The sequence below is a fragment of the Lithobates pipiens genome, unplaced genomic scaffold (genome assembly GCF_037356315.1).
Source record: "Lithobates pipiens isolate NorthernLeopardFrog02 unplaced genomic scaffold, aLitPip1_a1.2 Scaffold_18, whole genome shotgun sequence".
Classification (NCBI taxonomy): Eukaryota; Metazoa; Chordata; class Amphibia; order Anura; family Ranidae; genus Lithobates; species Lithobates pipiens.
Genome location: NW_027507758.1, coordinates 576002544 through 576024725, shown reverse-complemented (window position 1 = coordinate 576024725; position 22182 = coordinate 576002544). Strand labels below are relative to the sequence as shown.

Below are 22182 nucleotides of genomic sequence, written 5' to 3'. Positions count from 1 at the left end.
TAAGATAATAATTTATAAGATAATAATTTATTATTTATCTATTTACTGTGAAATTACTGGTTGGAAGTTATAACTTCAAACTTCAGTAATTTTTCAGTTTAGCCACCTGCTTGCTAGTTTTTGAAAATATAGTAAATTACCTCAAAAATAATATATAATAATTATTTGTATATTACTTACTTATGGTAAGTAACCCCTTGCCACCCAGGCCAATCCTGACACTTCTCTACTACATGAAATAATCATAATTTTTTTGCTAGACAAATATTCAGAACACCCCAAACATATATATTGTTTTAGCAAACACCCTAGGGCAGTGATGGCGAACCTTGGCACCCCAGATGTTTTGGAACTACATTTCCCATGATGCTCTTGCACTCTCCAGTGTAGTTGAGCATCATGGGAAATGTAGTTCCAAAACATCTGGGGTGTCAAGGTTCGCCATCACTGCCCTAGGGAATAAAATGGTGGTCATTGCAACTTTTTATGTTACACTGTATTTGCGCAGAATTTTTTTAAACGCATTTTTTGGGGTAAAATATGGTTTCATGAATATAATATCATGAATATAAAAAAAAATAAAAAAATAGGCAACGCTTAAATTTTTTTTACAGATTACATGTTTAGAGTTACAGAGGAGGTCTAGTGCTAGAATTATTTCTCTTGTTCTACCGATCGTGGCGAATGTAACCTGTGTGTATCTGGCTCTGAGACTAGCCAGGGCCTCACCAGCCACTGACCTCACCGCACATTCCTGGAGTCCTAGCACTGGCTACCCATAAGGTTTCACATAGACTTTAAGATCCTCTTGCTCACCTATTAGGGTCCACATGGCTTGGCACCCCAATTATCAATTTACACCCCCCCCCCCATAACCTCTGCTCCTCAAATTCTGGTTTGTTCTGTGTGCCCCCTACTCACCTACACTCAATGGGAGGCAGAACCTTCTCCTGCTATGCTCCAAAACTATGGAATTCATTTTCAAAGAACATCACAGAGTTCTCTAAACTCATTCAAATCAAATCTAAAAATTTTTAAGGCAAGCTTTCATTTATTTGCCCCTTTTTTCTTTATATTGTCCTGTGTATTTCTTGTAAAGCACTTTGAGAAGCCACCTTTAAAGGCACTATATAAAATAATGTTTTTTATTATTACACCCTAAACATGGGTTTAACGCGTAACATGTTGCAAAGGGTGAACTTATGCTTTAACATATGGAGGAGCCAAGATGCTCAAGGCATTCCATTGGAGGAGTGCTCCCAAGAGGCTGTGCAGATCTCTTCTCAAACTATGGTCTGGAATTTCATAAGTAGCTTAACATCCATTCTGGGGTCTAGGCAGAGGCGTAGCTTTAAGCTTGTAAGCCCCGATGCAAAAGTTGACCTGCCCCCCCCCCCCCCCCCACTACCATCCACCACTTCCACCGTGTGTGCAGATAAACCCAACGCATGCCAAAATACTCAAAGTAGCTTAAGAGTTTAGAGTTCCCAGAGTACCTCCTTACATTAGAGGACAGGGATCACTGCTGGAGAATCAGAGGACAGGGACCCCTGGCAGGTCATTTGGCAGAGCTCCTTTCCCATTCCAGCACTGTTAACAGCTCCTCTCCCCCCACAATACACAGGGCTGAAATCACATTCCCTTACACACAGTCTATCAGCCTTCACAGGGTGTATCTGGCTTTGATGTTGCCATTCTGCCCTGTAAAATCCCCTGGGTGGAACGGTAGTGTAGTTGCAGTAGGCAGATCATGGCTGCCTGTCTGTGTTGTAAAGGAATGGGATTTCAGCCCTGCGGAGGAGGAGCAGTATAGAGTGCTGTAATGGGAAAGGAACTCAGCAGCCGGGCATAGCATCCAGGGCGGAGGGGGTGGCCAGGGCGCTTTGATGGGGCGAAACTTAGATTTGGGGGGCCTACAGCCCCTCAGGGGACCCTCAGGAGTTGTTACGGGATTTGTTTTAGCAATTTCTGAAGGTTTCTCTGTCAGTTTTGGCAGGTGTTAGGGGAAGGTCACCTCCCAGAGGTGCATGTCTTTTCCCCAGTTGTTAGGGAAGTGGGGTAAGCGGACATCCCCAGGTGGGGAGGGGGGTTCACAGAGAATCCCAGCTAGTGACTAGAAAACACTGAGCGGAGTCTTACCTCACCAGTGACATTGGTCCCATCGTGGCTACAGGACGGCACTCTCCTACTCTTAACTCACTGAGCTTGGTTACAATTCCATGTTGCCAGCGCACAGCACAGACACTTCCCCATCTTGGCCTGTGTCTCCCCCCATGCTCCTCTCCATTCAGGAAATGATGCACAGCTTCTTCCCAGACAATGAGGTGTGGACTGTGAGAGGGGTGTGGACTGTGGAAGGCAAAGTGGAAGCCCAGTACTGGAGCGTGGCTGTGGGGCCCTAGGGCAGATCAGAGCTGGACTTTGTGGAGGATATGATAATATGTCAGGGAGGCTGCAGGGGCCCCTGGAGCTAAGGGCGGGGTTTCGATTGTAAGCCCTGCAATCCCTTATGCTACGCCCATGGGTCTAGGGTGCACAGAGTCAAGAGGATTTAAAGCATACTGTCTTCAATAGCAGCATAGAACCCCATTACTGCAGTAAGTGGTGCATTAGGAAGTATTTTGGAGGGCTGAATGACTAATGAGTTGCATTCCATAAATTAGTATTTCTGCTTATTCTTATCAGAATACCCAGAATAATTGCTGATGCATAGGTGGGAAATTCCTTTTTTGATTAGCAGAGAGGAGCAAAGAGAAGTTTTGCCTGGGTAGTGCAGAGTGGACCTAGAATATTTCATTCTAGTTGAAAACATGCATGTGCCCCCCTGCAATTCATTTCATATCAAACATTTTCATCCTCACCTCTTGCTGTTTTGCCAGGAAAGCATCAATAAGATTTCTGTGATGATTTACATCAAGGTCTTTCCTCTGCTTGGTAAATTTTTGTCTCATAAATTCATGCAGTTGTTCACAATATTCAGCAATTTTGTGGTGGGCTCCTGGTAGAGGGTCTATTAATGTAGGGAACATATCATACAGCTGAAATACAGAGAGAAAGTAGCCTTAAGGGGAATGCATAGCACTTGTCTTTGTGCAAATGTATTTATATTGTTTCAATTAAAAATAAAATTATATATATATATATATATATATATATATATATATATATATATATATATATATATATATATATATATACAGTATCTCACAAAAGTGAGTACACCCCTCACATTTTTGTAAATATTTTATTAAATCTTTTCATGTGACAACACTGAAGAAATGACAATTTGCTACAATGTAAAGCAGTGGGGCCACGTTGGGCCCAATTTGGACATTTTCACTTAGGGGTGTACTCATTTTTGTTGCCAGCGGTTTAGACATTAATGGCTGTGTGTTGAGTTATTTTGAGGGGACAGCAAATTTACACTGTTATAAAATCTGTACACTCACTACTTTACATTGTAGCAAAGTGGCATTTCTTCAGTGTTGTCACATGAAAAGATATAATAAAATAATACAAAAATGTGAGGGGTGTACTCACTTCTGTGAGATACTGTATGTATATGTATGTATGTATATACAGTGTATATATAACTTTTTTTTATTTTTTTTAAGTTGAATATGCAGTATCACCTGTGAATATTTCATATGTATAACTTGAAGCAAACATGTAGCAAACTCAAAGCAAGAATAAAATCTTTCTGGAGGCTAATCTGTACTGTGAAAAAAGCAAGAAAAGCTAGTGAGATCAGATTACTGCTGAATGGAATACCTCTGTCTCGCTATACATAGGGCAGCTCCAAGCATGCAGGCAGTGCTAGAAATTGTTATCAGAACCTTGAGCATGCTTTGCAAGCTAAATTTTATTGATGTGCCCACTGTCTAATGTTTATGCCAAGAAAAAGTAAACCTTAGTGAGAGACAATATTTTTGAGGCATAGAGTTATGATAATTCACTCTATCTATAATAGCAACATTATAATCCAAAACACCTAATGCAAGGTGCTTTACTACAATGTATTTTGTTCTTTCATCCTCATGATACTATATTTTCAACTGGTATAGGTGACCTCATCTTGACACAAATACAGTATATGAATAGGAAAACAGCTTACCCTGGCCATAGGGGTCCCCATGAGTCTTATATTTTCGTTTACAAGGTGCATGAGGTTTAACAAGGTTGGATCGTCGTATTCAAACCTGTTATTTAGCAACAAGGAAACTATTATGTTAGCTACAGCAGCGTTAAGGATGACCCGATTATCAAAGGGCTTCCCTAAAAATAAAAGGAAAAAAGCAAAATGAACAACAAATTCTGGCCACACTGGCCTTCTTTTTAATATATATATATATATCTATATATATATCTATATATCTATATATATATATATATATATATATATATATATATATATATATATATATATATATATATATATATATATATATATATATATATACATACATACATACATACATATATATATATATATATATATATATATATATATATATATATATATATATATACATACATACAGTGTCTCACAGAAGTGAGTACACCCCTCACATTTTTGTAAATATTTTATTATATCTTTTCACGTGACAACACTGAAGAAATGACACTTTGCTACAATGTACAGTAGTGAGTGTACAGCTTATATAACAGTGTAAATTTGCTGTCCCCTCAAAATAACTCAACACACAGCCATTCATGTCTAAACCGATGGCAACAAAAGTGAGTACACCCCTAAGTGAAAATTTCCAAATTGGGCCCAAAGTGTCAATATTTTCTGTGGCCACCATTATTTCTCAGCACTGCCTTAACCCTCTTGGGCATGGAGTTCACCAGAGCTTCACAGGTTGCCACTGGAGTCCTCTTCCACTCCTCCATGACTACATCACAGATCTGGTGGATGTTAGAGACCTTGTCGCTCCGTTTGAGGATGCCCCACAGATGCTCAATAGGGTTTAGGTCTGGAGACATGCTTGGCCAGCCCATCACCTTTACCCTCAGCTACTTTAGCAAGGGAGTGGCCATCTTAGAGGTGTGTTTGGGGTCGTTATGTTGGAATACTGCCCTGCGGCCCAGTCTCCGAAGGGAGGGGATAATGTTCTGCTTCAGTATGTCACAGTACATGTTGGTATTCCTGATTACCGCAATGAACTGTAGCTCCTCAGTGCCCTCAGCACTCATGCAGCTGCAGACCATGACACTCCCACCACCATGCTTGACTGTAGGCAAGACACACCTTTCTTTGTACTCCTCACCTGGTTTCTGCCCACACATGCTTGACACCATCTGAACCAAATAAATTTATCTTGGTCTCATCAGACCACAGGACATGGTTCCAGTAATCCATGTCCTTAGTCTGCTTGTCTTTAGCAAACTGTTTTCAGGCTTTGTGCATCATCTTTAGAAGAGGCTTCCTTCTGGGACGACGCCATACAGACCAATTTGATGTAGTGTGCAGCTTATGGTCTGAGCACTGACAGACTGACCCCCCCCCCCCCCCCCACCTCTTCAACCTGTACAGAAATGCTTGCAGCACTTATATATCTATTTCCCAAGACAACCTCTGGATATGACACTGAGCACGTGCACTCAACTTCTTTGGTTGACCATAGCGAGGCCTGTTCTGAGTTGAACCTGTCCTGTTAAACCACTCTTTGGTCTTGGCCACCGTGCTGCAGCTCAGTTTCAGGGTCTTGGCAATCTAGCCTATGCCATCTTTAGGTAGAGCAACAATTCATTTTTTCAGATCCTCAGAGAGTTCTTTGCTATGAGGTGCCATGTTGAACTTCCAGTGACCAGTATAAGAGAGTGAAAGCGATAACACCAAATTTAACACACCTGCTCCCCATTCACACCTGAGACCTTGTAACAGGTGGGTAAAATGGCTAATTGGGCCCAATTTGGAAATTTCACGTAGGGGTGTACTCACTTTTGTTGCCAGGGGTTTAGACATTAATGGTTGTGTATTGAGTTATTTTATACAAGCTGTACACTCACTACTTTACATTGTAGCAAAGTGTCATTTCTTCAGTGCTGTCACATGAAAAGATATAATAAAATATTTACAAAAATGTTAGGGGTGTACTCACTTTTCTGAGATAGTAATATATATATATATATATATATATATATATATATATACTGAACTTAGGGGGACACAAGAATAATATCTTACCTCCGTAGGATCTAAATGTTTGCACTAAGCATTCAGCTTCCTCATTAATCTTGTCTTCTATACCTTTCTTCCCCATTCCATAATCTCGTAGCCTTGCTAGAGTGAATCTTCTCATTGCCTTCCAGCTTTCTCCATTGGAAAAGACAATGCCTGACAAAATCAATATATATGAAAATAATCTAAAAACTAATTTAAATAATGTTTAATAGAGTGCCATATTATCATAAATTTCCTCACACAAAAACTTGTGGAACCATACATAGGGGCTGATTTACAAAGGGTTTGCGGCATGAGTTGCAGCACACGACGATGCGCAACAGCCGTTTTCGTATTCACAAAGCATTTGCGCCTGTAACACAACACAATTCCCCATTTACTATTAGCATGCCAGTGCATGGGAGGCGGCGATCTGTGCGCTGCTATAGACATGGCGCACGCATTATTCAACTCAGAATAAAAGAAGGTAGAAGTGCCAGTATTATGGGGGTGATGTGGGTGTGAGGAAGTATAGTTATAACTGCCCAAGTAACAAATATGCCCAAAATACAATGGAAAAGTAACTTTCTCTGAACAAGCTTGCAGCGCCTGCAAATACACTTGGAACTGCACGAGGTCAATTTATGTACTGCGCATGCGCAAGCAGCATTTGCGCACGTTCAAGTGGTTTGGTTCACTGTGCCGGCAAAATCGTAGTAAATGTCAAGCCGCGTAGATTCATTTGCATACGTTGAACAGGCGCACCTCTCAACTTGACTTTTTTTTTGCGCTGGTTCACTTCTATGGGGTTTTTTTAAGGCTATTTGCACACAGGTCATGTTAGCATTAAGAAAAAAAAAATGCATGGAGGTCTCCCAAAATTCCATACCAGGCCCTTCAGGTCACACTAAACCTACAGTCCGAAGTCGCCACTCATCGAAGTCTTGCATTGCACACTTAGTAAACTGAGCTTATATCGTAAAATACATTATTTAGAACTCTGTGACACGGTTTTGATGTTGAATTTTAAAATCAGCAGTCTTCTGTCAGATTAGCAAACCTGTGAGATCAGCAGGCTTGTCGCTACTTTTAAAATTCAACATCAAAACAGTGTCACAGAGTTCTAAATACTGTATTTTACGATATAAGCTCAGTTTACTGGTAAAAATAAGTGAAATGCAAGACTTCGGTGGGTGTAAAAAGATGTCCGCTTGGCCACTTCAGACTGTAGGCTTAGTGTGGGGTGTACCAAGATGGGCGTGACAGAAGGTCACTTCTGTTACGAGATCTGACAGGTCGCCTAATCTGACAGAACACCAGCAGACATGCAACGCTCACAGCATGAAATGAAATTGTTTGTATTGTTATTAATACCTATGTTATAAAATTAAAGTGGCCATTGACCTCTCTTAATTATTCACCGGGGGAATTGCAAAGTTAATCTTCGATTACTGGTGCCCCAAATGTAAATTGTGATGATCACTTCTGCACTACCCTACCTGACCTGTCACATGATAGCTGTTCAGAATCAAAAATTCAAAGGAAGGGAAAAAAAAATTAAATGAAGTGGAGAACTGTGTATCATCCATGCAAAGGACATATGTAGAAATGTATAGGTCACGTATTTCTTTTCTTAAGTGCCATGAGCCGAGCAGGCGCGTCAGATACATATGGGTGTATTGTAAATGTGTTTGCTGTACTTGAGATTGTATAGTGTATATTTATAGTTCTTGTTTTGATCTTTTGTATATTAAGGCTTATGAATGTGTGGAATTTTTAAAAAGTCAAAGTCAAAAACTGTGCCAAAAAATATAGACAGTGAATAAAGTACAGTGCTATAAACAAATACCCTCTATATATACAAGCCTAGCATAAATCAAATTCCAAACTAAGCCTTGGTCCACACTGGTGCGGCTTTAAAATGGCGCTGCTACAACGCAATTTCAAAGCCACACATCGGTACGATTTACACTGCCGATTTCATTGCAGCTTGCGACTTCATTTAACAGAAGTCTATGCAAGTCACCATGCAATAGGTAAATAGTAGTGCAGGAACCTTTTTCATAATCGATGAGACATGAGTCGTGGCGATATGAACATTTACATTGCTGGCAATGGGGTGCGACAAACTGGTATGAACGGGTGCATAGGGTTAAAAAGTGTATAAATCTTGTTACAGTGAACAATGTTGCAAAATGCACAAATCAAATGCTACTTCATCCCTTTCACTACCATAGCTATAGGCATTGTGGTGAAATGTATCTTCAAAATCACAATGCACAATCAAAAAAATCCTAGCTTTTGTTTAGTTACAGTCTGTTTACAACAAAATCTTGTAAACACACAGCAGGTGTTTCTAAACTGTTAAAACACAATGAATCACCTTGTAACATCAATACAGTTTCTAGTGATTTAACCACTTCAATACCGGGCAGACCAATTTTGAACTTTAAGCGCTGTCGCAGTTTGAATGACAATTGCGCGGTCATGCTACGCTGTACCCAAATGAATTTTTTTTCCCCACAAATAGAGCTTTTTGGTGGTATTTGATTACCTGTACGGTTTTTATTTTTTGCTAAACAAATAAAAAAAGACCAACATTTTTGAAAAAAAGTATGTTTTTTTTTGTTTCAGTTTCAAAACTTTGTAAATATGTATGTTTTCTCCTTCACTGATGGGCACTGATGGGGCTGCACTGACAGGCACTGATAAGGCAGCACTGATGGGCACTGATGGGGTGGCACCAATGAAGTGGTACTGATGAGGTGGCATTGATGGGCACTGATATGTGGCACTGATAGGTGACACTGATGGGCACTGATGGGCGACACGGATGGACACTGATAGGTGGCACTGATTGGCATGGATAGGCGGCATGAATGGGCATGGATAGGCGGCACAGATGGCCATGGATAGGCGGTACAGATGAGCATGGATGGGCACTGATAGTTGGCACGGATGGGCACACATAGGCGGCATTGTATTTGTACTGATGGATGCCAATCAGTGCCAAACAATGCCTGCCAATCAGTGATTCCCATTGTGGGCACTGATTGGCATCCATTGTGGGCACTGACTGGCATCCCTGGTGGTCTAGGGTGGCATACATGGTGCTGGGCATCCCCGGTGGTCTGGTGGTGACCCTGGTGGTCCAGTGTGGGCATCCTTGGGGGGGGGGCTGTGCTGATAATCGATCAGCACAGACCCCCCCTGTCAGAGGAGCAGCCGATCGGCTCTCCTCTACTCCTCTGCTCGTGTCTGACAGATGCGAGTGAGGAAAAGCCGATCACCGGCTCTTCCTATTTACACTGTGATCAGCCGTGATTGGACAAGGCTGATCACGTGGTAAGGAGTCTCTGTCGGAGACTCTTTACCGAAATCGTAGTTGCGGGGTGTCAGACTGACACCCTGCAACAATGATCGCCGCGATGCGCGCCCCCAGGGGTGCGCAGCGGCTCAAGATCCTGAGGACGTTATATAACGCCCAGTCAGGATTTTGAAACCACTTTGCAGCCATCATTCGCCTATAGGGCGAGCGGCAAGTGGTTAAGTATCTGATCTTTAGCGCAGAATTAGAGCTTGTTTACACTAGAAATTTGAATTTTATTACCCCCCCAAACTGTTCCCTCTTTAGCTGAAGAGACAGCAGCCAGCGGTGTGCACAGGCAGCGGCAGCAATGCTTTGCTTGACAGCCATGGCAGGAATTATTCCCCATGTTGCTTTCGGCAGGAACTACTGCCCACCAACCTCAACCCATTCAAGTAAATGGAGCCGCTGTACAAATGTCCCACAACTGCATGTAATGCAGTGGTGCCTCAACTGGCTTCCAATCACCCAGTGAATTGAATTCAATATACTAACAACAACATACAAAATTATTCACAACTCTGCCCCCAGCTACATAACTAATCTTGTCTACAAATATCACCCAAACTGCCCTCTCCGTTCCTCCCAAGACCTCCTGCTTTCTAGCTCTCTTGCCTCCTCCTCCCATGTTCATCTCCAGGATGTCTTTAGAGCCTCTCCCATCCTCTGGAACTCTGTGTCCGGCTATCTCCTATTCTGCCACCTTTAGGTGATCCCTGTAAACACATCTCTACAGGGAAGACCATCACACCTCCAACAAATGAACTTTTAACTCTATCATCAGCTCATCCACCCACAATTTTAAAATGTTGTTCCACTTGCCCCACCCTATTAGTATGTAAGCACTTATGAGCAGGGCCCTCTTAACCCTCTTGTATTTTATTGTATTGTAACTGTACTGTCTCCTTTTATGATGCGTACATTCTCGTCGGAAAAAGCTCTGATGGTTTTCCCATCGGAATTCCGCTCAAACTGTCTTGCTTACACGGTCACAACAAAGTCCGACTGCCAAGAACGCTGTGACGTACAACACGTACAACTGGACTAGAAAAAGGAAATTCAATACACAGTAGCCAATAGCTTCCATCTGGTAGTTGAATCTGAGCATGCGTGAGTTTTTGTGTGACGGAATTGCATACACACGATCGTAATTTCCGATAGAAAGTTTTTCCATTGGGAAAATTGAGAAAATGCTATCAAATTTTTGCTGGCGGGAATTCGCCCAGCTAAATTCCGATGGAGCGTACACATGGTCGCATTTTCCGATGAAAAGGTCTCATTGGTCTTTTGCTGGCTGAAATTCCGATCGCGTGTACGCGGCATTTGATTTTTGAATGTTCTCTGAATGACAGTCAAACCCCTGTCACTAAATAAAATGGTTAGCTTACAATCCTCTTTACACCTTGCTTTTGCTTTGCTTTGACTTCACTTCAAAAATGATACCCCATGTCACTTTACTGGTTCTTCAAAGCCTCCATAGAAGTCTATGGCAAAACTTGCTTGAATCACCTGCAGCTTTTGAGAGGCTTTAATTCAGATTTATTTGGAGAAATTGCAGGTATAAGATCCACACACACGGGGGATCTGCCAAGCCTCATTAAAGCTTCAAAAAAGCACCACTGAAACAATAACGACGCACCACCAAAGCACCAAAAACACATGAAAAAAGCATGTTTAAGTGGTAGGCGCTTTAACAAGTTTAACGAATGAAGCAAGTGTAAATGAGCCCAAAGACAAAATTCCTTTTTTAAGAAAATGAGAAATATTTACCGTGATCCTTTTCAATCTTATAAAACAACGGCATTTTTGGTCTATCAGCAAATTCATCTGCATGATTGATTAGAGCTTCTTTTACAGCATCATATCCACACAGGATAACCGTCTTTGACATCCCTAATTGGATGGTGTATACTGGACCATACTGCTTGGACAACTGCAAGAACATCAGAGAATAAGAAATGGGGTTAATATATTACAAAAAATAAACATATAAATTACAAAAATAAAAAAATCCTATCTGCAGTTTTTGCTTTGAGCCCGGATTCACACTAGCGTGATCTCAGAGATCGCATGTGATTCGCACCCGCACTGCAGGTGCTGATCACATGCGATCTCTGAGCAATGTGAGTTCAGCTATACAGTTATATGGCTGAACTCGCATTATATTCGCACAGAAAATAGTGTACTGATTGTTTTTCCCCGCACTAGAATCGGATCGCATGGGTATTCTCACCTATGCGATTTTATTCCTGTGTGAGTTCACAGTTCGTACTGCGATCTGTAAACTAAACTGGGGATATCATTAACTGCACAGGGAGTGTGAACTGCCTGCGGGAGAGGAGCGAAGCGGGAACCAGAGCTGTAGTCGTACTAATTCCCGCATCGCACTAGTGTGAACCCAGGGTAAAGACTGACTCCAAAAAGGAAAATGTCCTCCCTTGGAGCAGGGCTGAGCCTGCACAGCAAAAGTTACATTTTTGTTTAGTGGATGGTAAAAGGATGGCAAAGTATAAATCCTGTGTATGTGCTAAAATTTACATAGACATGCATTAGATGGCATGCGTTTTTATTACCAGTAAAGTGCAATATATGCAAACAATAAATGACCATGTGATTTATGAATCTGTGAACCACCTCCAGGTGCCCCATCACCAATCACACCCCCTGCTTACCTTAAAATATGGACCTATACATTAAATAGGTCAGTGTGCACTTCTCTTAGTAAATCCGACTTCAAGGACTTCAAGCACTATTTTCTTAATTAATATTGCTCAGAAAAAATAAAAAAAACCCTTCAATGTGCAGTATATAAAAAAAATGTATTGACACAATAAAAGTACAACCTCACAATTGAGGTACACACTAACACATGAAGTAATGGATTACTTTAATACAGCATTGCCCCCTTAAGAGGTCTCCTCAGCATCACATCAGTATTGAAAACCATATACTTCCAGTTTCTGTCTCGTGCGTGATGACATCACTACTCCGCCCTTGACGCGTTTTGTCATATTCATTGTGACTTCCTCATGTAGACACAGAACTTATACTTATGGACTATTTATATGTAGTTTTACATTACGTTTTTGATATTTTATTAGGGTGTGACTACAGTCATATACAGTATATATATATATATATATATATATATATATATATATATATAACTGCCATTTATCTTTATTTTGATGTGGTAACACATGGCGTTGCATAACAGCAATAAATAAGCACAAGGGGAATGTTTTTTTCTTTTTATACAAACCAGACAGGTATAAACCTTCCTCTTTTACAGGTAGCACTGATGTCATTTTGTTATACCCTCCCTGGCAGTCCCTTTTAGTCAAGCATCACAAGGTGTTTTGATCATATAAATATGATTTTTATGCAGGATACTAAGACCTTACGGAGAAATGACATAATACCTCCATAAAGGATATGTGGGGCTTCTTTAGGTCAATTAGGTGCATACTTCCGATGAAGGGGAAAGGTCTGGGTCCAGGAGGGAGGTTTTTGCCTTTTTCTTGCTTCTGGTTGTTGTAAACTTTGACCAAGAAAAGAATGACAACGACGGAGACAAGAATCGTCACAGGGTCCATGGAAAACATGTCTTCAGCAATATCTGAAGCAAAACACAAATGAAACATTTATATTAAGTTCTACTAGGAAAGTGCGCTCACAGTTGGTAATAATTTCTGGATTAACCCTTTCATGACTAAGCATATTTTTGGCATTTGGTGTTTACAAGTTAAAATACATATATTTTTTTGCTAGAAAATTACTTGGAACCCCCAAACATTATATATATATATATATATATATATATATATATATATATATATATATATATATATATATTTATATATTTAGATATATATATATATTTAGCAGAGACTCTAGAGAATAAAACTGCGATTGTTGCAATATTTTATGTCACACGGTATTTACGCAGCTGTGTCTTAAACGCAACTTTTTGGGAAAAGGGACACTTTCATGAATTAAAAAAAAACAAAAACAATAAAATGCAATTTTTTTGCATAATGAGAAAGATAATGTTACGCCGAGTAAATAGATACCAAACATGTCACACTTTATAATTGCACGCACTCGTGGAATGACGACAAACTACAGGACCTAAAAATCTCAATAGGCGACGCTTTAAAAAATTTTTACGGTTACCAGGTTAGAGTTACTGACGATCGTGGCGATATCTCACATGTGTGATTTGAACACTGTTTACATATGCGGGCGCTACTGCCGTATGCGTTTTCTTTGCTTTGCGAGCTCGTGGGGACGGCGGGCGCTTTAAAAAATATATATATATATATATTTTAATTTATTTTAAAATTAATAAATTGTTTTAAAAATAAAAAATAAAAAAATTTGATCACTTGTGACAGTAATAGGTGGTGACAGGTACTCTTTATGGAGGGATCGGAGGTCTAAAAGACCCCCCACCCCTCCTTTACACTTGTAATATATTCAGATCACCGAAAATGGCGATTCTGAATACTGTATATTTTTTTTAAACCGGCACCATTGGCAGCCGAGTAAACGGGAAGTGACGTCATGACGTCGCTTCCGTGTTTACTATTAGGAGACTGGAATGAAGCCGCTTATGGCTTCATTCCAGTCCCTGCCCAGCAGCCGGAGGCATCAGACAGTTCAGATTGAGCGGGAGCACCGGCAAGAATGGCGGGAGGTGGCGGGAGGGGGGACGTCCCCTCCCACTCCTCCGGCATAACAGCCGATCGGCTTTTAGCCGCATCGGTTGTTATGGCTGGGTAACTGATCGCCCGCTGTAAAAAACGGTACCAGGATGATTCCTGCAGGTGTGGGCATCATCCCTGTATAACCCCCGGAAGCCGAGTACGCACATCTGCGTACGCTCGGTGGGAAGGGGTTAAAAACACTTGCAAGGTGAAATACCTATGTCATCTATATACCCCATCAGGGTTTTAAATCCTTTTCTCAACTACAGACAGACTTTGACATCACGTCTACTTAGTACGTACTCAGTTTGGCTCTCTACTGAGTCTAAAGACACCTGACCTGGAAAAAGAGAGACCCGGACCTGACAAAACTTATCTCCACGTATTACTCCACTCTGAGAGGCACTAACCCTCGATTTCAGAGGACTCGCATAATAAAGGGTCTGGAGGATATTACTTATGAGGAAAGGATGTGAGCACTGAACTTATTCTCTCTGGAGAAGAGACGCTGGTCACTGGTGACTCCACAATAGGGATAAAACTTTTTTGCAGAAGGGAGTTTAACAAGACTCGTGGCCACTCATTAAAATTAGAATAAAAGATGTTTAAACTTAAACAATGTAGAGGGTTCTTTACTGTAAGAGTGGCAAGGATGTGGATGTGTTCACATGCTGTGAACAAGGCTTATCGCTGAAACTTGTCTGCTGCTGACTCTACTCACTGTGAAGGCTTGAAAATAAATACATTTGATGTTATGGAGTTGCTGGCTGCTTCTTTTACTCAATGACCATTTGTTCTATCGGGTTGAGGTCAGGACTCTGTGCAGGCCAGTCAAGTTCCTCCACCACAAACTCACTCACCCATGCCTTTATGGACTTTGCTTTGTGCCCTGGTCCAAATCATTTGGTGGAGGGGAGATTACGGTGTGGGATTGTTTTTCAGGGGTTAGGAACTCTTATGGAGTCATAATACCAGGACCTTTTGGATAATTTCATGCTCCCAACTTTTTGGAAACAGTTTGGGGATGGCCCTTTCCTTTTCCAACATGAGTTTGCACCAGTGCACAAAGCAAGGTACATAAAGACATGGATGAGTGAGTTGGGGGTGGAGGAACTTAACTAGCCTGCACAGACCTTCTGACCTCAACCTAACAGAACACCTTTGGGATGAATTACAGCAGAGACTGTGAGTCGGGCCTTCTTGTCCACATCAGTACATGACCTCACAAATAAACTTCTGGAAAAATGGTCAAACATTCTCACAGACACACCGAAACCTTGTGGACAGCCCAGAAGATTTGAAGCTGTTATAGGTGAGCCAACTTAATATTGAACCCTATGGACTAATACGGGGATTCCATTAAAGTTCATGTGCGTGTAAAGGCAGGTGTCCCAATACTTTTGGTAATATAGTGTATGTATTTCATCTGTGTCTTTAGCTATTTGCCTGAAATTCAGAATTCAATTACTCAAACCCACCCCCAGAAAAAAAAAAAAACAATCTCGGAGTCAAAAATAGGTCCTAAATATTCAGCAGCTACTTACTGTGTCAGTTTTATGATCTTCTCTCTTCTTTGGTGTCGGAGCCAGTTATTCCTTTTCATACACCTGGTTGAATGCTTAATGCAATGTGCTCAGACTGGTTGTTACTTGGCTTTTATAGCACAACTTTGCTCCACCCTCAGATAAGAAGAGTAAAGTCAACCGAGTTCAATAACACCACGAGTATGTTGTATTACTACTCAAATGTTTATCTAACAGTGTTCACTTTATTAAAATGGTATGAAACCCAAAACCAAAAAGATGTGGTGGTGGCTATATTCGTTTTACTTTCTTGTGCCTTTTTCCTTCTGTTTTCACCTGGCCAGTAACACACCTCCTGTATTACTGAGACACAACTCTGGAGAAATGAGCAGAGTAGACACAGCAGACAGCAGCATTGCCAATCTGAGTTTGAAGGAAGTGTTATGTATTTAGCAGAGTTAGAACCTCTGACGAATTGAAGCCAAACTCCACTTCACACTTTATAAGCAGTTACAGCAAACAGTTTTTTTTTCCCTTTTGGGATAAAGATTTTGCATGAATAAATAAAAACTGATAATATAATATATAAAAATATATATATCCAAAAACGAGGGGGGTGGGGTACTATTGCTGAAGACCGGGTTGTCTTTTTGCATTGAACTCCGCTTTAGGTCATGCCACATCAAGTTACGTGGCACTGTGGCACCATGCAGTTTGGTGTGGTGTGTGTGAAAATGCATAGGGGTGCCATTAGGAATTAATGGCAACCTTGTGTCTGCTGAAGTGCAGCACATTTCTCTGTGGGTAGGGAACATGTGTAATTTTCGACATGTTCCCCAGCTACAGAGATGAACCTAACCTAGAAGGAGATGGAGGCTGTGATATGAAAGGTCATGATCATAGCACTAACGTGTGATCAGGACCTCTGCTGGCAGAAAATTTTACAGACCGGACTTCCATGAATTTGAATTCACGTAGTGTGTGTGTGTGAGGTCAGATGCCCCCCCCCCCCCCCCCTGCCTGCTGGAGCTGAGAAAAATCATTTAATCTGTGTGCTTTAGAACACGGGGCTCCAAACTTTCTGAACAAAGGGCCAGTTTATGGTCTTTAAGGCTTTAAAGGGGCCAAACTGTGGCCAGTGGGATTAGAAAATGTTATGGTGTCGGTGAGAGCAAACAGAGCCCCATCATTGGTTTTAGTGGAAGAAATTGTGCCCTATTGTTGGTATCAGTGGAAGGAATGGTGCCCCATTATTGTGCTCCATCATTGATGTCTATGGGGGGAATAGTGCCCCAATCATTGATGTCTATGGGGGGAATAGTGCCCCATTATTGGTATCTGTGTGAGGAATGGCCCCCCATCATTAGTCTATGGGAAGAATGGTGCACCATCATTGGTGTCGGTGGATGGCATAGGGCCCCGAGGGCTGGATAAAGGCAAGCAAAGGGCCATATTTGGAGACCACTGCTTTCGAAGGCTCTACAGGAAAAGTGGCTGCAGATAAACAGGTAAAAACGATTTGTTTCATTTCTGTGTATAACCATATATAAGGATTTACAACCACTTTAACATATGCAAGTTATGTGGTGTCAGAGCTTACCTACACAACCTATGTAATCTATATCCAATCCACAAGGCCCTTACACTACATAGTTTGTGATAAATCAAAAGGACGTACGTGGTATCAGTTTAATCTGATGTTATAACTATATAACTATATGATTGCATACTTTAATATGTGATGTTAGGTTAAAGTGGCTATAAACCCTTACATATACCCACTGAAGTTAGTGGCCTCAGGTGATACACAGTGACGAAAAAAAAAATCATTTTACATACGTTGTATCAGTTTATCTGTAGTCCTCTCTTCTCTACATCAGTTTAGGATCCAGAATTTACACAGCATTTTGTTGCTTATGAAAGCAGTGGGCGGACATCTGATGTCACACACTGCACAACACAGAGCAGATAGATGAGTGTAATATGACTCTTAAGTGGAGGGAATGGACACCCACCTCTACACATTCTCATGGAGAAACATGCACAGCTAAGGCTGTCAATCATGTGTCATTGGGAGGAGGGTCATCTCGTAGGATCGCTTGGTGTTGACACAGACTGCTAGAAGTAGCTCATGCAGATAACAGAGGATTGAAAAAGCAGACAGAAATCACACTAGGTCCTTTGAATAGAGGAAAATACACACTTTAGAAGGATATGCTTTGTTCATTTTTCATGTCAGAGGTTTACAACCACTTTAAACAACCTTATTTATTTCACAGAAAAATCCACTAATTGTGATGAGTAGCACAGCTGAGAAAGCCCCTCTCTTGCAGAGTTAACATTCCTAGAACATCGGAGCAAATATATATTTTTTACATTTTTTTAAATTTCATTATTCCACATAAAGTACATAAAATATCTATGAGATGTCTATGATATACTGTACATTTAAAGTTGAATTATAAGCAAAACTGTTAAACACATATACGTGATATGTATTGCCTACCAGAGATTAAGCAACAATTACAGATCTTGTCCCTCCCCAAACCAGTGAATGGACAGTAAATAGAGAAGCAGCAGATTTCATCTCTCTGTCACTCTGTTCTCTTGTCCTATCAGCAAATCCCTTGGCACCTTGTGCCAATTCTCCCTCTACCAGCCTAAGGCCTCATGTACACTGCTGCTGGCAAACGGGCGTTTAGGAGCAGTTGCGCATTTTTTTCAACTGCCCCTGATCTCTCCTCTAGGTTATCTTATCAGTACATGTACACAGGTTTGTTTATAGCCATTTCTAGGCCGTTGCATTTAGAGGCTTGTTTTGGAACCCAAAAAAATGCATTCAGAAGCTGTGTCTAGAGGCATTTCAAACGCCAAATGCTGCTAAACGCGGCTACCCGCGTTTAGGCACGTTTTCGTCTAGTAGCGTTTTTAAAGGGAAACATTTCGTTTATTACTTTTGAGCCTGGAAAATGCTAAAAACACACCAAAAACTCAATGATCACTGTATGCAAGTGATATACCATGTGATATTCCCCGCATCAGCCAATTATACTGTACAATACACCTCTTGCATTATGTGGCACTGAAGTTGAATAGGAATTTCACTCACCCGTCAACCTTTGAGAATTTGCAAACTAGACGGGTCTAACGTTTTCCAAGAGAACGTCAAAGGTAAAATTGCTTTCTCAGCTGCTACTCACACTGTTGCCTCACAGAATGGCTGAAATACTTGTTTTTAGTGCTTTCTAATCATTTGGCAGGGTCTGCTGAGGTTATCTTTAGTAAACGCTCCTGAAAGCAAACGTGGCTAAACGAGGATAAACGCGGCTTGTAAACGTTGCTAAACATATGTTTTTAAACGTGGTTTACTAGCTGTGATGTCCCAGCGGTTGAGAAATGTCCCGTGTACATGAAGCCTAATGCCGCGTTCACACGATCAAATTGTCCAGCGTACTAAGTCTGCCGGACCGCATTTCTCTGGACAATTCGATTGTATGTGGGCTTCAGCGGACTTTTTTAGCGTGAAGTCCGGCAGACTTAGAAAGTAGTTTTGCAGTCCAATCTTTCCGCCAGACTTGGGTTTCAGTGGACAATACGTTCGTCAGTATGCTAGTCTGGCGGACTAAGAATGACACATGCTCAGAAGCAAGTACAAAAAGGAAGCTATTGGCTACTGGCTATTGAACTTCCTTTTTCTAGTCCAGCTGTACGTGCTGTAAGTCATTGCGCTAGCAATCGCCGGACTTTCCGTGTGTCTGTTTGTGGCCAAGTCCGTTCGGTAGAAAGTCCGCCGGACTATTCGCCGGATTGTTTGCTGGACTAAGTACGCCGGACAATTCGATCGTGTGTACACGGCATTAGATGTGCTGCGCAAGGGACTACAGAAGGCAGATACAAATAAAATGCAGTACTTTTATTGCTTGCATTTAAAATACATTTGACAAAGAACCGATGACTAGAGATGCATTCATTTGTGTCTTTTTTTTATCTGCCTAAAGTTTGGCTGTAACCTTGTTTTCAAATAGAAAACATATTTTAATGTATTTTAATGTGTAAAGTAGTAGTAGTAGTAGTAATGCCGCGTACACACGAGCGGACTGAACTCCGAAGGAGTTTCCAACAGAGTTCCGCCGGAGTTCCGCCGGAGTTCCGACAGAGTTCCGTGGAAACGGACATGCCTACACACGATCACAACAAAGTCCGCCCGTCTGGAACGCGGTGACGTACACCAGGTCTGACGAGACTATAAAACGGAAGTTCAATACCAAGTGCGCCACCCTTTGGGCTCCTTCTGCTAATTTCGTGTTTACCTCGTGTTAGCAGAAGTTTGGTGAGAGACGATTCACGCTTTTCAGACTCGTATTTTTCAGAACGTTTAACTGCTTTTCAGTTTGTGCTTGTGAGGTTTGTATCTGTTTTTTAGTGCGTGTAGTCAGGTCGTCTCTGTATTTTGCAGTGCGATCTGCTGCGCTCGTTGCTGACTTTCAGCTCGCTCTTCACAGGCCTTGCTGTTCTTCAGTGACTTCTGTTAAGTTCGTTCTGTCAAGCCGACCGTTTTGAAGCAATGTTGCGTGTATGTACTCGTCGTCGAGTTCGTGCTTTGCTTGTGCTTGGTGTTGTAGTTCATTCTTCAACCCAAGAACAGTCCGTGAACGGGGTGGGGAGGAGTTCATGGACGAAGAATTGGTTACTCCAGCGTGACCAGTTCTCTCACATACCTTTGCTTCGTGAGATCCGTGAGAATAATCCTGATGATTTCAGGAATTATCTCTGGATGACGGACCCCGTTTTTCACTGTCTGCTGGCTTTGCTCACCCCTTATATCACCAGGCAGGATACCTGCATGCGGCAAGCCATCACTCCGGAGCACACGTTGCGCTACTTGGCGACAGGGAGAAGCCTTCAGGACCTCAAGTTCTCGACAGGCATCTCCCCCCAGGCTCTGGGGATCATTATTCCAGAGACCTGTTCTGCCATCATACAGGTCCTGCAGGAGGACTATATTAAGGTAAGATTTATCATTTAACATCACATTTTACTGTCTTTAATGTTTGCTAATGTCTTGTATTTCTTTCCTCAATCTCTAATTACCATGATTGCAATATGCTGTGAATGTCCCCTTTGTCCTCATGCATGCTGTAATCTTTTAATGCTCCTTTTTTGTCTTTCATGCATATTTGCCTTCATTAAACCTCACCAACATGCTATGGTAGGCCCATAGCCACCTAGTCTAGTCACTTAAAATGTATTTTGTCAGCTCCATTGTATTGCTTTATCCTAAAACCAAACATTTAATATTATTCCAAATGGTCTGTGTGTCCTTAACTGAATCCCCCCCCCCCCTTAATAGTATCCCAAATGGTCTGTGTGTCCTTAACTGGATCCCCCCCTCTTAATAGTATCCCAAATGGTCTGTGTGTCCTTAACTGGATCCCCCCACTTAATATAATTCCAAATAGTCTGTGTGTCCTTAAATTAATGTTGAATTATATATTGTATTTTTAACCCACTTCAACCCTGGAATGATTTTCCCCTTTCCTGACCATCAGCACTTTTTGCGATTTGGCAGTGCGTTGTTTGAATTGACAATCGTGCGTCCTTGTAACATGGCTCCTCTAGTAAATTATCTTCATTTTATTAGCACAAATAGAGGTTTTATTTGGTTGTCTTTGATCACCTCTGCTTTTTTTTTTTTTTTGCGATTAACCACCAACAAAACCAAACCGCATTTTTACAAATATGCATTATTTTTCACTTTTCGCTATAAGAAATATAGCCCCAAAAATATATTAACCAGAATTTTTTCTACATCATTTTATGCTGATACGTATTCTTAAACAAATTTGTTCCAATGAATCGCAATAAGCGTTTATTGATTGGTTTGTGCAAAAGTTCTAGCGTATCCAAAATATGGTCTATTTTTATGGCATTTTTTAAATCTTGCAATTTTTGGATATAGTAATGACGGTGCTAACCGATTTATTTTATTTTATTGTGACTGCCACATTATGGCGGACACATTGGACAATTTCCATACATTTTTGGGACCATTGTCATTAATACAGTGATCAATGCTCTAAAATAGACATGTGCATTCGTTTTCGTCCGAATGCATTTTCGTCTGAATTTCAGCTATTTTCGTTTTCGTTTTGACAAACGATAACGAAAGCACAAAATCTGAAAAACGAAAGATCCGACATAAATAAATGCTTTATTTTCGTTTTCATTGTTACAACAGTTCAATATAGAATAGGAGATTCGACATGACTCTGACAATAACAATCTGTCTATAGAACCTGTGGTCGAATGTGCCTAACCTTACCTCTATTAGTCCAAGATTATATATAGAAAATATTCGACAGAGAAAAAAGATTTGACAGAGAGAAAAGATTCTGCAAGTTACTGTCCTAAAAAGTG

At 41.1% G+C, this 22182-nt stretch overlaps 1 protein-coding gene across 1 annotated transcript in view; it reads right to left on the bottom strand.

The window, feature by feature from the left end:
* Positions 1-15920, bottom strand: part of LOC143989061 (cytochrome P450 2C26-like) — a 32417-nt gene extending 16497 nt beyond the window's left edge. The window contains exons 1-6 of the mRNA XM_077489073.1: positions 15787-15920; positions 12956-13152; positions 11304-11466; positions 6191-6340; positions 4115-4275; positions 2862-3038 (exon numbers count right to left, since the gene is read on the bottom strand). Coding sequence (XP_077345199.1) covers positions 2862-3038; positions 4115-4275; positions 6191-6340; positions 11304-11466; positions 12956-13138 — 834 coding nt within the window. The 5' untranslated portion in view covers positions 13139-13152; positions 15787-15920. The remainder of the gene's footprint in view (positions 1-2861; positions 3039-4114; positions 4276-6190; positions 6341-11303; positions 11467-12955; positions 13153-15786) is intronic.
* Positions 15921-22182: the final 6262 nt, after the last annotated feature.